The sequence below is a fragment of the Caretta caretta genome, chromosome 9, assembly GCF_965140235.1.
Source record: "Caretta caretta isolate rCarCar2 chromosome 9, rCarCar1.hap1, whole genome shotgun sequence".
Classification (NCBI taxonomy): Eukaryota; Metazoa; Chordata; order Testudines; family Cheloniidae; genus Caretta; species Caretta caretta.
Window position 1 is genome coordinate 42,208,889 of NC_134214.1, and position 23,243 is coordinate 42,232,131.

Here is a 23,243-nt window from a genome sequence, read left to right on the forward strand (position 1 = left end):
AACACTGCATACGATATTTCCATTTGACAGTGTTCTTTTCATCTAAGGTCCTGGGCTGAGGAGAGAGACGATTACTTTCTATAAATAAATCAGAGGGATAAATATGAAGGAGGGAGAGGATTTATTTAAGTTAAGTACCAATGTGGACACAAGAACAAATGGATATAAACTGACTATCAACAAGTTTAGGCTTCAAATTAGAAGAAGGTTTCTAACCATCAGAGGAGTGAAGTTCTGGAACAGCCTTCCAAGGGGAGCAGTTGGGGCAAAAAAATCTAACTGGCTTTAAGACTGAGCTTGATAAATTTATGGAGGGGATGATATGATGTGACTGCCTACATGCCATTGTAAGCAATCTGTGAATGCTGGTAGCAGATACCTACTTTGGTTGAGTGATGGGACACTAGATGGAGAGGGCTTTGACTGAGTTACTACAGAGAATTTTTTCCGAGATGTCTGGCTGGTGGGTCTTGCTGACATGCTCAGTGTCTAACTGATCTCCACATTTTGGGTCAGGAAGAAGTTTTCCCCTGGGTCAGAGATCCTGGGGTTTTGGTGTGTTTTTTTTTTTTTTTGCCTTCCTCTGCTGGGGGGCTGGGGCATGAGCCACATGCAGGTTTAAACTAGTGTAAATGGTGGATTCTCTGTAACTTGAAGTGTTTAAACCGTGATTTGAGGACTCCAGTAACTTAGTCAGAGGTTAGGGGTCTATTACAAGAGTGGGTGGGTGAGGTTCTGTGGCCTACAATGTTCAGGAGGTCAGTCTAGACGGTCATGATAGTCCCTTCACTTTTAGAGAAGAGGTAATTGAGCCCCAGAGCCTTTAGTTCTCTGCTGCCCTGCATCTTGTGTAGTCATTTACACATGTACAGATCAGAATGGAGGCATCATAAATCCACATTGCACTGATGTACGTGACTACACAAAATACAGGACAGTCAAGAATTGGGGCTACAGAGATTGTGACTTGCCCAGGCAATCTGTGACATTGCTGGGAATTGAATCAAATCTATGGAATTCCAGTCTGCTGCCCAATCTGGACAATGTGCAAGACAGATTGTAAACAATAAAATTATGCAAGAAGGTAGTGTTTTTTAATTGTAATACATGAAAAAAGATGCACAACTGTACATTTATGAATCCAAGGATCAGTGACCCTACAATAGTCTGAGTTTTGAAATTATGTGGAATTTTTTTTTGCCAGGAGAACTTGAAGAAAATGAAGAAAATTCTGAAGTAGTTCATCTGACAGTTGGAAACTGGATATGTATTGAGGTTTTGTTTTTTACTCAGGCCCTGTTTAATTTTTATATATATTAGTAAAATCATGAATGGATATTTTTGTTTTGTTTCTAAATTTTTAATGAAAATTTCTTTTAGTTTTAATATAGTGTCTCTAACACCCACCCACCCCCCGCACCTCCCATTGACCTTTTCGGCTGCTAGTTCTGTGCTGTCCTTTCCCCTCATATTTTAAGCACATAACTCAAGGTTCCTCCTTCATAAATCAAGCCCCAGCTATTTAATGTAGGTCCAATGAGACTATATATATAGTCAAATATATTCATTTAAGGCTTAATTTTGTTAAGTATCCCTCTCCTATCTGGCCCTTTGACTAAAGCATTAATTATATAGTATTAAATGCCTCTTTTAATTCAATTTTGAGAGAGGATAAAGTCTTAGTAACAAGTAATTGTGAAGCCAACTGAAAGAGGCCTGCTGTTAATATTTGATGTGCAAAAAATATACACTTTACAGTCTTTTTGTAATTGGATTTATTTTTTGTCTGTCCATGCTTGACAAATATGAAGAACATTTACAAATTTAGACTGATAAAACAGCTGTGGCATTGTATGTGCCAAGAGCACTCATATTTTGTTCCATATCAACCTGAAGTGTTTCATAAAATACACTGAAAATAACATTTTTGTGGCTTTTCTGAAAGTATTAAAAGTTGAATCATTTTGGTTCTGTTTTCCATATGAAGAACTCAGCCTCTAGGGCTGATAAACATAAAGGTGGAAATTCAGTATTGGAAGGTCAAGAGCAACTTCCATATAGCCAAAAGAATCATGCAAGGGTTTTACAGTGGAAACTTCAGTGGAGATACTTAATTCCAGTCTCAAAAAGTGTTAGTGGAATATAAGCAAACATTGCAGAGCATAACAGTTGAAGACTTGACAAACGTACCTTTTTGTTTCTAGCAACACAGAAGTGGATGACTTTCAAACCCAGCTTTCTTTACTGTAAATAAACAATAGCCCTATTTTCATAGAATCATAGTATATCAGGGTTGGAAGGGACCTCAGGAGGTCATCCAGTCCAGCCCCCTACTCAAAGCAGGACCAATCCCCAACTAAATCATCCCAGCCAGGGCTTTGTCAAGCCTGACCTTAAAAACTTCTAAGGAAGGAGATTCCACCACCTCCCTAGGCAACGCATTCCAGTGTTTCACCACCCTCCTAGTGAAAAAGTTTTTCCTAATATTCAACCTAAACCTCCCCCACTACAACTTGAGACCATTACTCCTTGTTCTGTCGTCTGCTTCCACTGAGAACAGTCTAGATCCATCCTCTTTGGAACCCCCTTTCAGGTAGTTGAAATCAGCTATCAAATCCCCCCTCATTCTTCTCTTCCGCAGACTAAACAATCCCAGTTCCCTCAGCCTCTCCTCATAAGTCATGTGTTCCAGTCCCCTAATCATTTTTGTTGCCCTTTGCTGGACGTTTTCCAATTTTTCCATATCCTTCTTGTAGTGTGGGGCCCAAAACTGGACACAGTACTCCAGATGAGGCCTCACCAATGTCAAATAGAGGGGAACGATCACATCCCTCGATCTGCTGGCAATACCCCTGCTTATACAGCCCAAAATGCTGTTAGCCTTCTTGGCAACAAGGGCACACTGTTGACTCATATCCAGCTTCTTGTCCACTGTAACCCCAGGTCCTTTTCTGCAGAACTGCTGCCTAGCCATTCGGTCCCTAGTCTGTAGCGGTGCATGGGATTCTTCCATCCTAAGTGCAGGACTCTGCACTTGTCCTTGTTGAATCCCATCAGATTTCTTTTGGCCCAATCCTTTAATTTGTCTAGGTCCCTCTGTATCCTATCCCTACTCTCCAGCGTATCTACCTCTCCTCCCAGTTTAGTGTCATCTGCAAACTTGCTTAGAGTGCAATCCACGCCATCCTCCAGATCATTTATGAAGATATTGAACAAAACCGGCCTGAGGACTGACCCTTGGGGGCACTCCACTTGATACCGGCTGCCAACTAGACATGGAGCCATTGATCACTACCCGTTGAGCCTGACAATCTAGCCAGCTTTCTATCCACCTTATAGTCTATTCATCTAGCCCATACTTCTTTAACTTGCTGGCAAGAATATTGTGGGAGTCCATGCCAAAAGCTTTGCTAAAGTCAAGGAACAACAAATTAGATGCATGGACTGACTCCGTCATCTAGTGGGACAGCTAAATTGATATTGATTTAAAGTACATTTCTCCAAGGCTGGAACAGGGACCCAGAGAATGACCAGCAAAATGATTATTTGAAGCAATACTTCTACCTATGGCCTTAATTGGTCTCAAGCACCATTTCAAGGGGCTAGAGGTTCTTGTATCACCTGTTAAAAATAACCTAAAAATAAATGTATAAATTAAATTTTAAAAAGTTAAAATCTGTTTGAAAAACTTTCTACCTGAATGTTTTATTTGTATTGTGAAGGCTGTCCACAATGAGAGGGCTAGAAACATCCTTTACTACAGAAGGAAACTAGCTGAGATTAGTATTGATATTTTACAGGTCTCAAAAATCAAGGGAATCACAGTTACAAACTTCATAGCTCCAAAGATCATTCTTTTATTTTCCCTCAAGCTGGTAGAGTCGTAGAAATGGTATGTTCAGCTTCCACTGGAGATCCTTATATTGCTGAACAAAAATCACCCGCTAAGTAGAGTAGGATTTTTAATTTGCTCCAGAGGGAGGCTTTGACCAGAGAGATGACCAGATATGTAGGCAAAGTAGGGTCAGGATAAAAGGGGAAGATTTTCAAGACTTAGGCTCCTTTACTTCTCTGCCAAAGTCCCCCTAAAAAGGAGGAAAAAACCCCAGGCCTATAGTCTAAGTAGGCTAGGAGGGTCAGAGGAGTGCTAATGAAATAATGAAGCCTTTTCACTTCTAATTCAGTGGTTTAAATAGAGCATATGTGAGCAGTGATCTGTGGGCTCCTAAACTTCCATTGAATGGTTGTGACTATGTGAAACAGGGTGGTTTTCTCAAACCATTCGTTCGTGAACTAGTGACCACAGCACAGACAGCACCCTTGTTCGCTTTCATCAGCATGTCCGAGGCCAAAAATTGAATAACCATGAAGACTGAACTGTTTTTTGATCTTCAGAGGTGGTCCTTCCAGACCATGGCTGTGGCACATAGAAAAGGTGATACAGAGACATCTGCAGTGCAGGTACCTTGTTTTTGAGAGGGAAATCTGACGGTTCTTTGAACAGAGGTGTAGTACATTTAAGGGTTTGCAGTATGAGATATTTTGGTTTCCAGTGAGCTAATTATGAGAAGTACATTGACGCTGTGATGGCTTAATGTTTTTGTCTTCATAAAATAAGACATTCCATACATATTAAGTCTGCTGCTTGAGTTCAGGATCCTGACACAGGGAAGAAAGGTAAGCAGCAGGATACGGACCCTGGACTTCAGGAAAGCGGACTTCGACTCCCTCAGGGAACGGATGGATAGGATCCCCTGGGGGACTAACATGAAGGGGAAAGGAGTCCAGGAGAGCTGGCTGTATTTCAAGGAATCCCTGTTGAGGTTACAGGGACAAACCATCCCGATGTGTCGAAAGAATAGTAAGTATGGCAGGCGACCAGCTTGGCTTAACGGTGAAATCCTAGCAGACCTTAAGCATAAAAAAGAAGCTTACAAGAAGTGGAAGGTTGGACATATGACCAGGGAAGAGTATAAAAATATTGCTCGGGCATGTAGGAATGAAATTAGGAGGGCCAAATCGCACCTGGAGCTGCAGCTAGCGAGAGATGTTAAGAGTAACAAGAAGGTATGTTGGCAACAAGAAGAAAGCCAAGGAAAGTGTGGTCCCCTTAATGAATGAGGGAGGCAACCTAGTGACGGAGGATGTGGAAAAAGCTAATGTACTCAATGCTTTTTTTGCCTCTGTCTTCACGAACAAGGTCAGCTCCCAGACTGCTGTGCTGGGCATCACAACATGGGGAATAGATGGCCAGCCCTCTGTGGAGAAAGAGGTGGTTAGGGAGTATTTAGAAAAACTGGACGTGCACAAGTCCATGGGGCCGGACGAGTTGCATCCGAGAGTGCTAAAGGAACTGGTGGCTGTGATTGCAGAGCCATTGGCCATTATCTTTGAAAACTCGTGGCGAACGGGGGAAGTCCCGGATGACTGGAAAAAGGCTAATGTAGTGCCAATCTTTAAAAAAGGGAAGGAGGAGGGTCCTGGGAACTACAGGCCAGTAAGCCTCACTTCAGTCCCCGGAAAAATCATGGAGCAGGTCCTCAAAGAATCAATCCTGAAGCACTTACATGAGAGGAAAGTGATCAGGAACAGTCAGCATGGATTCACCAAGGGAAGGTCATGCCTGACTAATCTTATCGCCTTCTATGATGAGATTACTGGTTCTGTGGATGAAGGGAAAGCAGTGGATGTATTGTATCTTGATTTTAGCAAAGCTTTTGACACTGTCTCCCACAGTATTCTTGTCAGCAAGTTAAGGAAGTATGGGCTGGATGAATGCACTATAAGGTGGGTAGAAAGTTGGCTAGATTATCGGGCTCAACGGATAGTGATCAATGGCTCTATGTCTAGTTGGCAGCCGGTGTCAAGTGGAGTGCCCCAGGGGTCGGTCCTGGGGCCGGTTTTGTTCAATATCTTCATAAATGATCTGGAGGATGGTGTGGATTGCACTCTCCGCAAGTTTGCGGATGATACTAAACTGGGAGGAGTGGTAGATACGCTGGAAGGCAGGGATAGGATACAGAGGGACTTAGACAAATTGGAGGATTGGGCCAAAAGAAATCTGATGAGGTTCAATAAGGATAAGTGCAGGGTCCTGCACTTAGGACGGAAGAACCCAATGCACCGCTACAGACTAGGGACCGAATGGCTAGGCAGCAGTTCTGCAGAAAAGGACCTGGGGTTACAGTGGACGAGAAGCTGGATATGAGTCAGCAGTGTGCCCTTGTTGCCAAGAAGGCCAATGGCATTTTGGGATGTATAAGTAGGGGCATAGCGAGCAGATCGAGGGACGTGATCGTCCCGCTCTATTCGACATTGGTGAGGCCTCATCTGGAGTACTGTGTCCAGTTTTGGGCCCCACACTACAAGAAGGATGTGGATAAATTGGAGAGAGTCCAGCGAAGGGCAACAAAAATGATTAGGGGTCTGGAATACATGACTTATGAGGAGAGGCTGAGGGAACTGGGATTGTTTAGTCTGCAGAAGAGAAGAATGAGGGGGGATTTGGTAGCTGCTTTCAACTACCTGAGAGGTAGTTCCAGGGAGGATGGTTCTAGACTATTCTCAGTGGTGGAAGAGGACAGGACAAGGAGTAATGGTCTCAAGTTGTAGTGGGGGAGGTTTAGGTTGAATATTAGGAAAAACTTTTTCACTAGGAGGGTGGTGAAACACTGGAATGCGTTGCCTAGGGAGGTGGTGGAATCTCCTTCCTTAGAAGTTTTTAAGGTCAGGCTTGACAAAGCCCTGGCTGGGATGATTTAATTGGGTATGGGTCCTGCTTTTGAGCAGGGGGTTGGACTAGATGACCTCCTTGAGGTCCCTTCCAACCCTGATATTCTATGATTCTATTAAAATAATTTCATATGCAGTTCTCTTGTATTTTAGGGTAAATGGGTGTGACATCTTTCACTAATAATTGAATACTTAAATGAAAAGGGGAATAAATTTTACATTGTAGTCAAATAAATGTATGGTGGAAACCCTAGAAGATAGGAAGAGTGCTAACATTGGGCCAATATTCAAAAAGGGCAGGTGGAATGACCCAGGTAACTATGAACTGATTAGCCTGACACTATTTCTGAGTGAAATAATGGAAAAATCCATATGTCATTAAGCTGATAAAGAATTAAAGGATAGGAATATAATGTCAACATGTTTTTATGGAAAACAGTTTTCGTCAAACGCATTTTGTTCTTTGAGATTACTGGTTGGGTTTACAAAATATGACTGTGTAGATGTAATATATTTAGACTTTTTTGTAAAGTGTTTGACTTAGTACCTCACAACATTTTGATTAAAAAATTAGCATGAAAAATATGATATCAATAAAGCATATATTAAATGGATTAAGTGGTTAAGTGACAGATCTCAAAAAGTAGTCATCCGTGGGGGGTGTCATCATCGAATGGGGGTGTTCTGAGGGAGGTGCCATAGGGATCTGTATGAGGCCCAGTGCTATTAACAGTTTTATCAATGATCTAGAAGTAAATACTGCTGATAAAATGTGCAGATGACACAAAAATTGGTGGAGTGATAAATAATGATGGGGCCAAGGCAATCGTACAGAGTGATCTGGGTCGCTTGGTTACAATGCATTTTAATACAGCCAAATGCAAAATTATATATTTAGGAACAAGGAATGCAGGCCAGATCTGTAGAATGGGGGAACTGTTCCTTGGAAAGCACTGACTCTGAAAGGAATGAGATCATTTGAATGTATAAACAAGATTAGTGAGTTGTTAGTAGGGAGTTCATTTTACCTCTTTATATGGCACTGGTGAGACCTATTCTGGAATACCATATTTGCTTCCTATTTTTAAAAGGATGTTGAAAAATTGGAAAAGGTGGAGAAAAGGGCCAAAAATGACTTGAGGATGTGAGAAAATACCAGTGAGATGCTTAAAGCTTAATCTGGTTAATTAATCAAAATAGATTGATATGTGATTTGATTAGTGTATAAGTACCTTCACGGCGAGAAAATGCAGATAACAAAAGTGTTCTTTAGTTTAGTGGAGAAAAGCATCACAAGAACCAATGGCTGGAAGCTGAAGCCAGACAATATAAAATTAGAAATAAGGCACAGATTTTTAACAGTGAAGGTGCTTATGCATTTGAACCAACTACCAAGGGAATTGTTGGGATTCTGTATCTCTTGATGTTTTCTTATCAAGACTGGATGCCTTTCTGGAAGATATGCTTTAGCCAAGTGCAAGTTATTAAGGCTCAATACAGAGGTGATATTGGGTGAAATTTTAAAGGCCTGTGCTATACAGGTGGTTAAACTAGATGATATAATGGTCCCTTCTGGCCTTAAAGTCTATGGAAAAACTGGCTGTACTCAACAGAAGCACTTTAAAGGATTCTTTGTTTATCCAAAGATTTAAAATACCTTCGAGATCACACTACTGATTCTTTAGTTCTTGTTCCAAAAAAGCTTTAGGAAAGCTAGGGTAAAAAACTATATATACAAGACTTGAACAGTAGCTGAAGAGACAGAACTCCTTTTCTGTCAGTGATTTCAGCTTTCCTGTTATGATGCTAATATTAATGCAATTTAGGCAAAGTGTAAAAATGAAAGTTGCTTTGAAAAAAATCTTAAAGAATGTCAGTGAAATATTAACTAGTTTTCCATGTTGAAATGAATAGGTGCAGTGTAACTCAATGTCAGGGGCCTGATTCTGAAGTTATGTGCACTTGTGTAAATGAACAGTAACTCCAGTGATATTCAGCTGGAGAAAAAAACAATGGAAGATTAGAATTGGGCCTATCTTCCATGCTGACCCTTATGAATAGTGGGTTACTTGTAAAAGGCTATTACATTGTCCTTCTCTACATTTTTCTTTGAAACCCACTTGTGTCATGGGGCCTACAAACGTAAAAGTGGTTAGGCAGCTGGCGTCCTGTGACCATTGCTTATCCTACTGATTCTAATAGTCTCATTGCTCCCCACCAGTTTGTCATATCAATCTACAGTAGAACCTCAGAGTTACGAACACCTCAGGAATGGAGGTTGTTCGTAATTCTGAACAGAAGGTTCTGGTTGTTTTTTTCAAAAGTTTACAGCTGAACAGTGACTTAATGTTACCATTGTGACGGGTTCAGTTACAGAGACCCCCTTGGGACTGTCACCTGATGTGCTGAAACTACCTCTGAGCCCGTTTTTCCCTGCCAGCTTGCGACTCCAGGACCCTGTCTTTTGAGCCAGACACGGTAGCCTGCTGCAACACAGACCCAGGGTCTGAACCACGCCCCCAAAGCTACAGACTTAACTGAAAACAGCTCAGCAAGTACTCCTGTCTCCAGCACCCAGACACCCAGCTTCCAATGGGATCCAAACCCCAAATAAATCCATTTTACTCTGTATACAGGTTATACAGGGTAAACTCATAAATTGTCTGCCCTCTGTAACGCTGATAGAGAGATATGCACAGCTGTTTGCTCCCCCAGGTATTAATCACTTGCTCTGGGTTAATTACTAAACAAAAGTGTATTACGTATAAAAAGTAGGATTTAAGTGGTTTCAAGTAATAACGGACAGAACAAAGTAAGTTACCAAGCAAAATAAAACAAAACACACAAGTCTAAGCCTAATACATTAAGAAACTGAATACGGGTAAATCTCATCCTCAGAAATATTCCACTAAGCTTCTATCACAGACTAGACTGCTTCCTAGTCTGAGCCCAATCCTTCCCCCTGGTTACAGACCTTGTTAGTTCCAGCAGGCATCTTAGGTGAAAAGCAGGGGATTTCACATGAGTGGGACCCTTCTGTTCTGTTCCACCCCTTTTTTATATCTCTGGCACAAGGTGGGAAAATTTTGTCTCTCTGGGTTCCCACCCCTCCTCCTAAATGGAAAAGCACCAGGTTTAAGATGGATTCCAGTACCAGGTGACATGGTCACATGTCCTGTGAGACCCCAAGCCTCCATTCTTCCTGGGATGACTGACAGGAACACAGGAAGGCTTGCAAGTAAACACAGCCATTTACAACCAATTATCTTAGTCAATGGGAGCCCTCAAGATTCCAAGCCACCATTAATGGCTCACACTTTGCAAAATTACAATAGGACTTCAGAGTTATACTTCATATTTCTAGTTACAGATACAAGAATGATACATGCGTACAAATAGGATGAACACACTCAGTAGATTATAAGCTTTGCAGTGATACCTTATAAGAGGCCTTTTTCATAAAGCATATTCTAGTTACATTATATTCACACTTATAAACATATTTTTATAAAGCATATGGAGTGCTTCACAACCATGCAAACAAAAAATGCTGCTTTCCCTTTATTTTTCAGTTGTTTACGTTTAACACAGTACTGTAATGTTTGCCTTCTTCTTCTTCTTTTTTTTTTTGGTCGCTGCTGCTGCCTGATTGCATACTTATGGTTCCAAGTGAGGGGTCTGGGTGACTGTTCAGTTCGTAACTCAAGTTCTACTGTACTGGTTAGATGAAACTTAAATTGTAAGCTCCTTTGGGCAGGGATGTAATTTATTTATTTGTTTGTACCTAGTACAGTGAGGCTCTGCCTTTTAGTGTATCTGTCTCTTGTTTATTACGTAACAACAAAAAATGAAGACATATGGGCACAGTTATATCACAGTTAATCATGTTTACTAAATATACACGAACATGCAAGGCCTAGCTACATACATACTGCTGATATGTTTTCTGGTGGCTTCTAAAACATTGAACGTATTGGAGGGCTCACAAACTATTTAAAGGGTAGCTACCCTATCCCTATAACACTACAGTATCTCAAACATAAGATGAAAATACTGAAAGTTCATTTTTTGGTTTGATATACTGGTAATTTAAATGTAATAGATACATGGTATGAAAATTGGTCAAAAGACTTAATCTGAATTTTTATGGGAAGAAATTGTTGATGGGAATTGTTTGCCAAAGTATAAAGAAAATTTTTTTTTACTCAGCATAGTGATAAAACGCACAGCTTATAGGAATTACTGAAAAAAAGCATAAAACCTCTATAGTAACTGTTGTTTAGGCCAACCACTTTATGTACATATCTGATTTTTAGAACTGTGGAAAGAATTAATGGAAACAATGGATACAATTATTTATCAGTCTTATTTTTTGAAATTCTCAACATGTATCCCCTTTGCTCATACTCTGTCCCCTCCCCCTACTATCTTCTAGATTTTTCACTGTGAATGAGAATAGGAGAAAAAATGATCTGCAAAAAATTTTGGGAAAGGAGAAGGTTGTGATTGGGGGAGGTACCAGAGTGGATGGAGGAGAGTGACAGCTTGCTGACCAGCACAAAGGAGTTCTGGTTCTAGGATCTATCTGTGCTCTGTTATTATTTTAAATTAAAGCCTCGTCTTCACTGCTTTAAAAAAAAAAAAGTTTATTTTAACTTAGGTTTCAGAGTAGCGGCCGTGTTAGTCTGTATTCGCAAAAAGGAAAGGAGTACTTGTGGCACCTTAGAAACTAACCAATTTATTTGAGTATAAGCTTTCGTGAGCTACAGCTCACTGCTTATGAAAGCATAAGCTCACGAAAGCTTATGCTCAAATAAATTGGTTAGTCTCTAAGGTGCCACAAGTACTCCCTTTTTCAACTCAGGGTAACTTAATGCAATGAAGATAAGGCATGTTTGTTTTACCACCAGGTAAACTAGGAGAAGTCAGCATTACAACATGCCATGGTGGCTGACCTCTCCTAGTTTGCCTCACATAAAACTACTGTGCCTTGTCTTCACTAGGATTTTATCTGGAGGTAGCTCACATGCCTTAGTTACCCTGAGGTAAAAAAATACCTTTTTAGCAGTAAAGACAAGGCATAACAAATACACTGGTATGTAGCTATAAGAATTAAGTAAGCTGGCAAACAGTTCAGCCAGTTTTTCACTGTATGTTGATTTTCTAGTGCTATGCTTCAGGAGCACATTCTAGTGCTCAATTTACCTTCTCTCTCTATCTGTAGTGTCATAAAAATAAAGGGAAGGGTAGCCACCTTTCTGTATACAGTGCTATAAAATCCCTCCTGGCCAGAGGCAACATCCTGTTACCTGTAAACGGTTAAGAAGCTCAGCTAACCTGGCTGGCACCTGACCCACAGAACCAATAAGGGAACAAGATACTTTCAAATCTGGGGGAGGGAGGGAAGGCTTTTGTTTGTGCTCTTCGTTTACCTGTTGGTTCTCTCTTGGAACTGAAAGAGGCCAGACAGAAATCCATCTTCTCCAACCCATTCTAATCCAAGTCTCCAATATTGCAATCAGTATAGGTAAGCCAGGCAAGGTGGACTAGTTTATCTTTTTTTTTATATGCATTTTCCCTGTGTTAAGAGGGAGGTTTATTCCCGTTTTCTGTAACTTTAAGGTTTTGCCTGGAGGGGTGGGGGGGATCCGCTGTGTTTTGAATCTAAATACCCTGTAAAGTATTTACCATCCTGATTTTACAGGGGTGATTCTTTTGCCTTTTCTTTAGTTAAAATTCTTCTTTTAAGAACCTGATTGATTTTTTCATTGTTCTTAAGATCCACGGGTTTGGGTCTGTGTTCACCTGTACAAATTGGTGAGGATTATCATCAAGCCTTCCCCAAGAAAGGGAGTGTAGGGCTTGGGGGGATATTTTGGGGAAAGACGTCTCCAAGTGGTCTTTTTCCCTATTCTTTGTTTAAAACACTTCGTGGTGGCCGCATACTGTTCAAGGACAAGGCAAAGTTTGTACCTTGGGGAGGTTTTTAACCTAAGCTGGTAAGAAAAAGCTTAGGGGGTCTTTCATGCGGGTTCCCACATCTGTACCCTAGAGTTCAGAGTGGGGAAGGAACCCTGACATGTGGTATTTATATGGCCCTGTCAATGTAGTATCTGAGAGTCTCACAATGGCCTGATCCTGAAATCAGTGGGACCTTGCCGTTAGGATAAAGCCCTAACACTGTGAAGAGTATTAGCTTTCCGAAGATAAATTTAAAGTTTAACCCTCAACATTGCTTTTAGACCTAAATAGGTGTCTATGTATTTCTTATTTGCAGCTACTATGGAAGCAGGCACACAGCTACCCTCTATTTCATCTCCTTATGGAGATTGACTCTTACATGTTCTCATGTGTGAACCAGACGGCTGTACGTGAGGAACTAGAGGATGAAACGCGAAGGCTGTGTGACGTTAGACCCTTTCTTCCTGTCCTCAAACTAGTGACAAGGAACTGTGACCCAGGGGAAAAATTGGATTCCAAAATAGGTGTCCTAATAGGAAAAGGTAATTTTTTAAATTTTTTCTGTTTCGTTTTATTTGGAAAAGGGAGGGAGAATTTATTTTGTGTAAGTTAGTTTCACAGAGGCCAGGATATCTCTGCCTCATCCCTTGTCTTCTAGAATCTAGAACTATCCATTCTAAAGGAGATACAAATCTAACTTTAAAAAATTTCTAAACACTGTTGTAACACTAACACCGGAAATTTCAAAAAATGTAGTGAGATTATTTTTGTAACCAGGATAAATAGAATTAACAAAAACAAATGATGCACTGTATTTCTGAGCAATTATCACACACATCTGATGAAGTCCTAACGCACAAGAATGAAGTTCAAGTGGCCGGAACCATCTGAAAAGTGGAAGAGACATGAAGTGGATAAAGTGCCTTACTGCTAGTTTGAAATGTAATTTAATAAAAATAATAAAAATCCAAGTCACTTCTGATTAATGATGACAGTGGCATGACATTTACAGCCACTTAGATCAATTTTCTGAAGATATGATCTTTCATGGGTTCTCAGTGTTTGGCCTCCAGCTCCCAGCATGAGACTTAGCAGAACTCCCTAGCTCAAAGAAGTTTGATTTTTGAGACTGAAGAAGCACTCAGCACAGACCTCCCTGGTTGCACTGTTCGGGCTCCTCCAACAGCAGCTACTTCAGCCTTAGCCAGTCCCTGATTGACCACAATCAGGCAAGGAGTTTCCTGCAGAGAACCAAAAAGAACAGAGATGAAAGAGCTGATAATGATAATTGTTGTAGCTCCTGTCTAATCACAATCAAAAAGCATATGGCTTGAAGTTTCTAAGGGTACTGGTAGGGGCCTTTGCTACTCAGGTATTAGTAGAACAGGACTCATTTTGAACTATTGCTGCCTCAAGGGACCAAAAAGCTTTGGGCTAGGGGGAATTCTGCCAGTTTCACACAGGGATCATGAGACCCATAAGTGAGAATCCCATGAGATATTTCCTAAGAAGAATTACAGACACACATTTTCCTGCTCTCCCATCCCATAAGTGTGTGTGTGAGGGAGGGGAGGGAAGGGTGTTACAATAAGGATCCTAATGTGCGTAAGAAGGTAGAAACTAGGTCTGTCAAGCAATTAAAAAAATTAATTCTGATTTTTTTTGGATGTTTTCTACATTTTCAAATCTATTGATTTGAATTACAACACAGAATACAAAGTGTACAGTGCTCACTTTATATTTATTTTTGATTAAAAATATTTGCACTGTAAAAAAACAAAAGAAACAGTATTTTTCAATTTATCTAATACAAGCACTGTAGTGCAATCTCTGTCCTGAAAGTTGAACTTAAAAATGTAGAATTTTATGTACAAAAAAAAATAACAGCATTCAAAAATAAAAGAATGTAAAACTTTAGAACTGACAAGTCCGCTCAGTTACTTCAGCCAATTGCTCAGACAAACAAATTTGGTTTCAATTTGCAGGAGATAAAGCTGCCTTGTTTACATGTCACCTGAAAATGAGAACAGATGTTCACATGGCACTGTTGTAGCTGGCGTCGCAAGATATTTACATGCCAGGTGTACTAAAGATTCATATGTCCCTTCATGCTTCAACCACCATTCCAGACGTACAGGGCTGTCCCTACGGGAGTGCGTGGTCTGGAGCGGAAATGATGGATTCATCTCTTCTGGGACCAACCATGCCTGCCAATCACACCAGCCCATGGGGCCCTGCAAAGTGCAGGGCTCAGAGTGGTCGCCCAGAGGATGGCTCTGACAGAGAACAAGCGTCTATGCTGATGTTGGGTTCTGCTCGATAACGATCCAAAGTAGAGTGGACCCACGCATGTTCATTTTTATTATCTGAGTCAGATGCCACCAGCAGAAAATTGATTCTCTTTTTTGGTGGTTCGAGTTCTGTAGTTTCCACATCTGAGTGTTGCTCTTTTAAGATTTCTGAAAGTGTGCGCCACACCTTGTCCCTCTCAGATTTTGGACAGCACTTCAGATTCTTAAACCTTGGGTCGAGTGCTGTAGCTATTTTTAGAAATCTCACATTAATACCTTCTTTGTGTTTTTGTCAAATCTGCTGTGAAAGTGTTCTTAAAACGAACATGTGCTGGGTCATCATCTGAGACTGCTATAACATGAACTATATGGCAGAATGTGGGTAAAACAGAGCAGGGGACATACAATTCTTCCCAAAGGAGTTCAATCACAAATGTAACTAACACATTTTTTTAATGAGCATCGTCAGCCTGGAAGCATGTCCTCTGGAATGGTGGCCAAAGCATGAAGGGGCATATGAATGTTTAGTGTGTCTGGCACGTAAATACTTTGCAGTGCCGTCTACAAATGTGCCATGCAAATGCCTGTTCTCACTTTCAGGTGACATTGTAAATACGAAGCAGGCAGCAGTATCTCCCATAAATGTAAGCAAACTTGTTTGTCTTAGCGATTGGCTGAACAAGAAGTAGGACTGAGTGGACTTGTAGGCTCTACAGTTTTTTACATTGTTTTGGTTTTGAATGTAGTTATGTAACAAAAAAAATCTACGTTTGTAAGTTACACTTTCATGATAGAGATTGCACTACAGTACTTGTATGAGTTGAATTGAAAAATACTATTTCTTTTATCATTTTTACAGTGCGAATATTTGTAATAAAAATTATATAAAGTGGGCACTGTACGTTTTGTATTCTGTGTTTTAATAGAAATCAATATATTTAAAAATGTAGAAAAACATCCAAAAATATTTAATGAATTTCAATTGGTATTCTACTGTTTCACAGTGTGATTAATCACGATTTCTTTTTCAGTTAATCAAGTGAGTTAACTGCCATTAATCAACAGCCCTAGTAGAAACCTATTCTTGTTTTGCATAGGTGGTGGCTTTTTGGTTCAGCTAGCTTGGTATGATTCATGGTTTCTTAATAGTTGCACTGTAGACATCTTTCAACATACAATTGTTCAGCGGTTTTGTAGGGGCTTAACATTGCTCTATGAGTGAATTGCTTTTGGCCTTTATTAGTAGAGAATTTTCATCTTTAAATACATGGTCAAATTATTCACTTGCAGATACAAATGAAGATAAATAGGGACTAGTGAGGTCATACATTGCGTAGCAGAACAATGGAGAATTGTTAGTCCTTTTATACAGACTACAAGTTTTGTTTAGGTTTCAGCAGCAAACTGTCTGCTTGTTTGTTCAAACTGACAATGGAGCCATTACTGCCATAGCCTGTTTAAACACTCCAAAAATAGTATTCTGAAAGATTCTTTGATTAATTATTTCAGTTTTTATGACTCTTCAAGATATTTATGTGCAGAGCTAGCTTTGGGTTCCTATTTTGTGCTTTGGAAAAATGATGCATTCCACTATGAACTTGTAAGGTTAAACTCTGCCTGTTCTCAAAAGGTGCTTTAGCACAATTTGGAGAATATTTTTCAAAGTGTGAGAGAAATGTGGTGTTTTGTATATGCCCTTGCTTCATTAGGTATTGAAGAAGTAGAGCTGAGATCTTTCTGCTTTTGGTTTACATAGGTTTAGCAAAGCTAAACCAGTGAATTTGGTTTGTGCAAATTTTTGATCTTTTGGTTTTGACTGGAGTATCAGATTTGTACTAATTCAAAAATCACCAAGAGAAATGCCAGGGTAAACTTGTCTGTTTGCTACACCGTTAGCTTCTTGTAAGCCACCCAGACCATCTTCTCCTTCTACTTCCTCCTAATTATTTGTGGGAGGGAGAACTGGTGGCTTGCAAACCCTTTCTCCTTGATGTCTTCAAGCTTTGTCTGGCCCCACTGCTTTACTTACTGTCTGCTGTCTTGCAGGATGAGAGGGAGCAGGGAGGTAAAGTGGTTTAATTTTGCTTATCTTCTGGGGTCAGGGAGTAAGAGTGCTCTCTCTTATTTAGCAGTGACATGGAGAGGCTTTTGTTCCTGCTGTTGAACTGAGTCCTTACCACAGACTGTATTAACATTTCCGCTCTCAAAACTTAATTAAAAATTGTATTGGAATGCTCAATCCAGAATAGCCAGTTCACTCTTCAGCAGCTCTTCTGGTTCTGCAGGATGAACAGGGATAAAGTAAAGTTAAAACTTATTTAGTAAGCAAAATAAGCATAGAATCATAGGATTGGAAGGGACCTCAAGAGGTCACCTAGTCCAGTCCCCTGCACACATGGCAAGACTAAGTATTATCTAGACCATCCTTGACAGGTGTTTGTCCAACCTGCTCTTAAAAATCTCCAATGATGGAGATTCCACAACCTCCCTAGGCAATTTATACCAGTGCTTAACCACCCTGACAGTTAAGAAGTTTTTCCTAATGTCATATATGGATCTGAACAAAAAAATCTTTGTCCAGGAGATTTGCAAAGCAGCCAAATTCTCTGCTGTATGTTTATGAAGTACCATTGCTTGGATTTGGCTTCAAGGAGAGGAATCTCAGTTTGGATTATTCGTTTTCTATAGGATTTCTGAGGTAGAAGAGGCCAAGCTCTTCTATCTTCTAGAATTTTTTATTCAGAATGTCTCTTTTAAAGTTATTTATCTAAATTTTATTAAAAATGGTGGAGTCTCCAAGTAAGATCCAGGGACCGCACTCTGGCAAGAAACCAAGGAATTCTCCCCTTTTTGGTAGCTAGGCTGGAGAGTAGGGCTTCTTGCCAGGATGTTGCCCCTGGAACTCATTGGCCTCTGGATAATAGATGTCATTAAAACATTTCAAGCCCAGACTTGCTATAGTTTTAATAAGTCTCTTCAGAATCAAGTAAAAATGTTATGAGGTGAAGAGGAACACAAATGTAGTGTTTTAACTGCTTTATTTTAGAAATGGGGTGTGTTTTCTCCTCAGTTTTATGCATGACTTGTTCTAGGGCATATAAATTCTATAAAAAAAATGCTGTATGCAAAATATTAAGTATCTTGTAACATCTTATATAGGTTGTGGTAGTGACTCAATGGTTAACATTGCATTGCGATTTTCTTTTAGAACAGGACTAAAGTTCTTTGCATTACTGATTGAATTCCACTTCTGGTACAGAAACTGTCCAGGAGAGATTAGAATTTTCTGTGCTATTTTGGAAGTAAAAAATGTTTAGGTGGGAAGGCATGTGAACTGAGGCTAATGGCAAGTTCATTTAGCCTTAACTGGTGATTTTCTTTGTTTTTAGTGATTATGTTGATTTAAAAAAAAAGCACATAAACAATCTTAACTCTGTTAAAAAGATTTTGAGGGTGAGTGGGTGGGAATAGCTATACAATATTTATGCAACTAAATATTCCTTGTTTGATTGAATCTTTTTAGGCCTCCATGAGTTTGATGCCTTACAGGACCCTGAAGTGAAAGAATTCCGCAGTAAAATGCGGCGAATCAGTGAAGAGAAACTCCTGTCGCTTGTGGGCCTGTCTTGGATTGACTGGCTAAAGCACAGTTATCCTCCAGAACAAGAACCCTCAATCCCAGAAAACTTTCAAGATAAACTCTATAGTGGAAATCTTGTAGTGGCCATTCATTTCGATAAGTGCCAGGTAGAGTTACTAGATGCCAGAAAAGGAGTCTTTTTACATACATGTACTTTTTGATTTGGGATCACAGTTCATATGTGAGCTACACTTCATGTTGGCTTGACGTGAGACAGTCTGCTCTTCAAGATAGGTCACCAGGATATAGGAAAATGGTACCCTGATCAAATACGTGATGAACTGAACAAGGTTTAAAATACTGTAGTGTTTACTTCAGAACACAGATTCTGCCTTGGAAGTTCTTCACTTTTGTTGGGGGGTGAGAAGAGGAAACCATCATTAGAAGTTGAGATTACTAGAGCAGAATACATTAATTGATAAAATGACATGCAATGAGCATTCATGTATTAAGCAAATGTTGCTCTGTAAGAGGAATGCAATATGAATTACCTAATGTGAATTGATGGTAGAAACAATATCTGTCTGCAAACATATTTTATCTTTTTGTCTGATAGACACTGATTACGTTTTTAGCTGCATCTTCATGATTCTTTGTATTCTTTCATGTTTAATCAAAGTATAAAATATAGTTCATTGTTGGCAGAACTTCTCTGGCCAATTCTTATTTCAATACTTTGCTAATGATTGATTTTAGGCCAAGGAAACACTAAGAATACTAAAAAACAGACTAGTAAACTGGCAGGTCCTGGAATACTTTTTCTCATATTTTTGTGCTGTGATTGACTGTTGAACATCTTTGAGCTTAAATTAGTAGCAATCAAGTTGTGGATTACAGTGTATAACTACCCTCAGAAATGCATAAGGCACACAGGCTCACTAGATTTCTCTTTATTTGACTTGTAAATAACAGTGCTCATGCACAAACAAAAAACTTTATTTGAAAAATAGTTAATGTTGGAACTTAAGTGTAGTTCAGCTGACAACCCAGAAAATTGCCCTTCCTGTCCAGTAGGGGGGAAAAGCATTAGTTTCAAGCCAGTTTTATTTTAATTGTGTTTGGATTATTGCTTTCACAAGCATGAAGAGTTACTTTTAGGGGTCCAGCACAAAGAGGTCTTTTCTCATGCTTCCCACTGTTCTCCCTTTGCTTTTTTTAATACTATTTTTATTTAATAAATAGTAACAGGTTAACAAATCTTGCCATTTAAATATTAGAAACAAAATGAGAATAATTATAACAGTGAGTTATCATTTAAAGAAACATACAGGAATAATCTGCCTATTTAACAGGGTGTTACCTTTTTACAGAATGAGGATAATTACATCACCTATATTACGTCATTTCTACTGATTTTCTAAAATTTAATAAAATCTCTGATTATACAGTTAACAGACCAGGCTTGTATATCAAATATTAATATTAAAAAAAAAAAACCCTGGGCAGATGTGCTAATTTTTTGTAGGTGAATGTACTTTGAGTAGTGAATACAAGGTACCCCATTATCTAAGTATCTATTTGTCCTCTGTCTATTTTGCTAGGTACGTAATTGGTAGTTAACTTTTCCATAACCACAACCTCCTATATTTTTCTGAACCATACCTCTGCTGTTGGAATATTTTTCCTTTTCCGGTGACATGCTATGAGTGTCCAAGCAGCTACCAGAAGATAAGAGATTAATTCTTCTTTTTGCCTACCGTTTCTGCTAGGAAGTCCATGGGGGTTGAGTAATAAATATCCATCAACTTGTGGTATTTGATTACAGATTGCATCTCAATACTCTCTCATGACAGGACATATCTACCATATATGCACAAAGTGTCCTTTTTTAGAAAATTTCTCCAACACTTATCCCCATTCAATCTCTCTATATTTTTTTAACAAGACTGGTGTGAGGAACCACTGAAACAGTACCCTAAAGACATTTTCTTCTATTGTGCTACAGATTGAGGTCACTGGTCCTTTTTTCTAGATCAAATTCTATTCCTCTGGGGTAATTTGTCTATCCTGGTCCTTTCATATGTGGATTTTTTGTTTGGTTAGGAAATTTGTCTGCCAAGATTGATTATAAATTAGTTTAAAAATTTTGTTTCTCAATCATGGTTGATACTATTACTTGTATTAAAGTTAGCTTTCTGTATAAAAGTTTTTCTAGAAAGCTGAGAAACATAATGCCTAACTTTGAAAGTATTCATCCGCAGGGCAAGTGGGCAAGTTAAAGCTAGTTTTGAGTTCTAAACAAGTTACAAAAGTTTCTTTACTGAATAGTTGACCAACTATTTGTATTCCATCTCTCTCAATCTTTAAAGTTCTTTGGTTTGTGATTAAGTTAAGATCTGGATTTTTTGAAATGGGTGTCATTGGTAAGGGGAAAGCACTTATCTCTAGTTCTGTCCCAAACCCATAGAGCAGCCTTTGCTAAAGGATGTGTATAAATTTCTACAAAAAGAAAAGGAGTACTTGTGGCACCTTAGAGACTAACCAATTTATTTGAGCATAAGCTTTCGTGAGCTACAGCTCACTTCATCGGATGCATGCAGTGGAAAATACAGTAGGGAGATTTTATGTACACAGAGAACATGAAACAATGGGTGTTACCATACACACTGTAACAAGAGTGATCAGGTAAGGTGAGCTATTCCAGCGGGGGGTACACAAAGTAAAACTATTTCCCCATGTTTATTTCCCCCCCTACTGTTCCTCAAACATTCTTGTCAAAAGCTGGAAATGGCCTACCTTGATTATCGCTACAAAAGGTTTCCCCCCGCTGGTAATAGCTCACCTTACCTGATCACTCTTGTTACAGTGTGTATGGTAACACCCATTGTTTCATGTTCTCTGTGTATATAAAATCTTTCCACTGTATTTTCCACTGCCTGCATCCGATGAAGTGAGCTGCAGCTCATGAAAGCTTATGCTCAAATAAATTTGTTAGTCTCTAAGGTGCCACAAGTACTCCTTTTCTTTTTGCGGATACAGACTAACGCAGCTGCTGCTCTGAAACCTATAAATTTCTAGAGAGCATGATATTTTATTAATCCATGGTAGCCTAGCAGTGTTTACATTGCCACAATTGTTCTATAACCCAGTGTTTGGCCGGGTTAGCGCTCTCCCAATCCACTACCCCTTTGATTTGTTTTAATAATACTATAGAATATTTGGATTAGCTAGTCCCCATTCTGTTTGAGTAGTTATGAACAAAGTATCTGCACTCACTTGTAGTCTTTTCTTATTCCATATTAATTCTAACAACCTCCTCTGTGTTCCTGTAGGGTTTTATCTGGGATGATCACGAGAACGATTTTGAAACAAGAAAGATAACAATGGCAAAAAAATATTCATTTTGATTGTGACTGTTCTTCCCAGCCAAGAAATTGCATACTTCCTCCAGCACTCCAGATCTTTTTGTTGAAGTAATGACATTTAAATTGTAGATTGTCTGAGATTTGAATCCCCAGGCATTTGAAAGAATTTGTTTCCCAATTGTACCCAAATGTTCTCTGGAGGAATGACTTCTTAGAGTCTGGCTCCCTTTGTTTTTACGGCACTAGAATGAATCAGGATGTCTGATTTTAAAAGAGAGTTCTCAAAACCATTGAGTACATGTGGTGCAAATTCTGACCCAGTTCTTAACTATTCATACTCTTAAATCAACTGTTCCAATTTTAAACTTGATACTAATAAAATCTCTGATTGAAAAGTTATTGATTGGAAATAGTAAAGAAGAACTTTGCTGATCTGGTGAAAAAGAATGAGCCTGATTACATAGTTGAGGCTGGATAATGAGTGACAATACAACACTAACAACCTTCTTACATGTCCAGCTTAATAGGAAATTTCTCTCGTACCTTCCAACAAGGGCCTGGCTCCAGAGGCTCATGTATTTGTCACTTCCAGACTAATTTACTGTAATTCTTTGAATCTGAAGCAGATACAAAACCACGGTGAAAATTGTAGATAGTGCAGAATGTGGCTGCCTGCCTTCTCCATGGCTTAGTCTGCTGTGAACACATCAAATCTGTCTTGTGGTCCCTCCATTGCTTCCCAGTCCATTTCTGATGCCAGTTGGTTCCAATAGCCATTAATAGTCCAAGTCCTATTTTGTTACATTCGCGCTATCTGGATGTTTCTGTTTGTGGTTTGTTAGTTTTATAAAAGCAATAATCAGAAGAGAATTAAAAAAATAAAGGAGAATGGCATCTCCTTTCAACCAGAGAGAGCAAACTGAGGAATTACAAAAAGGGTTATCCCCAAAATAATTATCTAATAATCCCCAAGATTAGCTGCCTAGAATACATCAACAAACTATGATATTAATCAAACTGGCTCCTTGATCTAGAGAGAAACCACCTCTCTCTCACATTTAAATACATGTAAAGATAACCCCCTCCGCCCCAAATAAGAGCCTGTAGTACAGCATCAGCAATTGTGGGGAGAGACTGCTTCACTCCCTGGCTCTCTCACATTAGTTATGGTGTGGGTGAGGAGACAAAAGAGGCCGCTGGGGTCTGGCAACAGCTGTAGGAAGGGAGGCTGATGTGGACCATACCATTTTGAAAGTGAGAAAATGTTGAATTGATTTTGACTTAGTTTATTATGGTTATAAGTTTCCATTTGAG

At 39.4% G+C, this 23,243-nt stretch overlaps 1 protein-coding gene across 9 annotated transcripts in view; it reads left to right on the top strand.

The window, feature by feature from the left end:
* The window catches only part of PIK3CB (phosphatidylinositol-4,5-bisphosphate 3-kinase catalytic subunit beta), a 191,717-nt gene that overhangs the window by 85,571 nt on the left and 82,903 nt on the right, over window positions 1–23,243 (top strand). For 6 of the 9 annotated variants that reach the window (XM_048863851.2, XM_048863850.2, XM_048863852.2 and 3 more), the window contains 2 exons: window positions 13,010–13,235; window positions 18,508–18,731. The exons of 1 other annotated variant lie outside the window; for it this stretch is intronic. In XM_048863851.2, coding sequence (XP_048719808.1) covers window positions 13,010–13,235; window positions 18,508–18,731 — 450 coding nt within the window. Of the gene's footprint in view, window positions 1–1,204; window positions 1,276–13,009; window positions 13,236–18,507; window positions 18,732–23,243 lie in introns of all 9 variants that reach the window. 2 more of the 9 variants (XM_075132234.1, XM_075132235.1) reach the window with 2 other exon arrangements.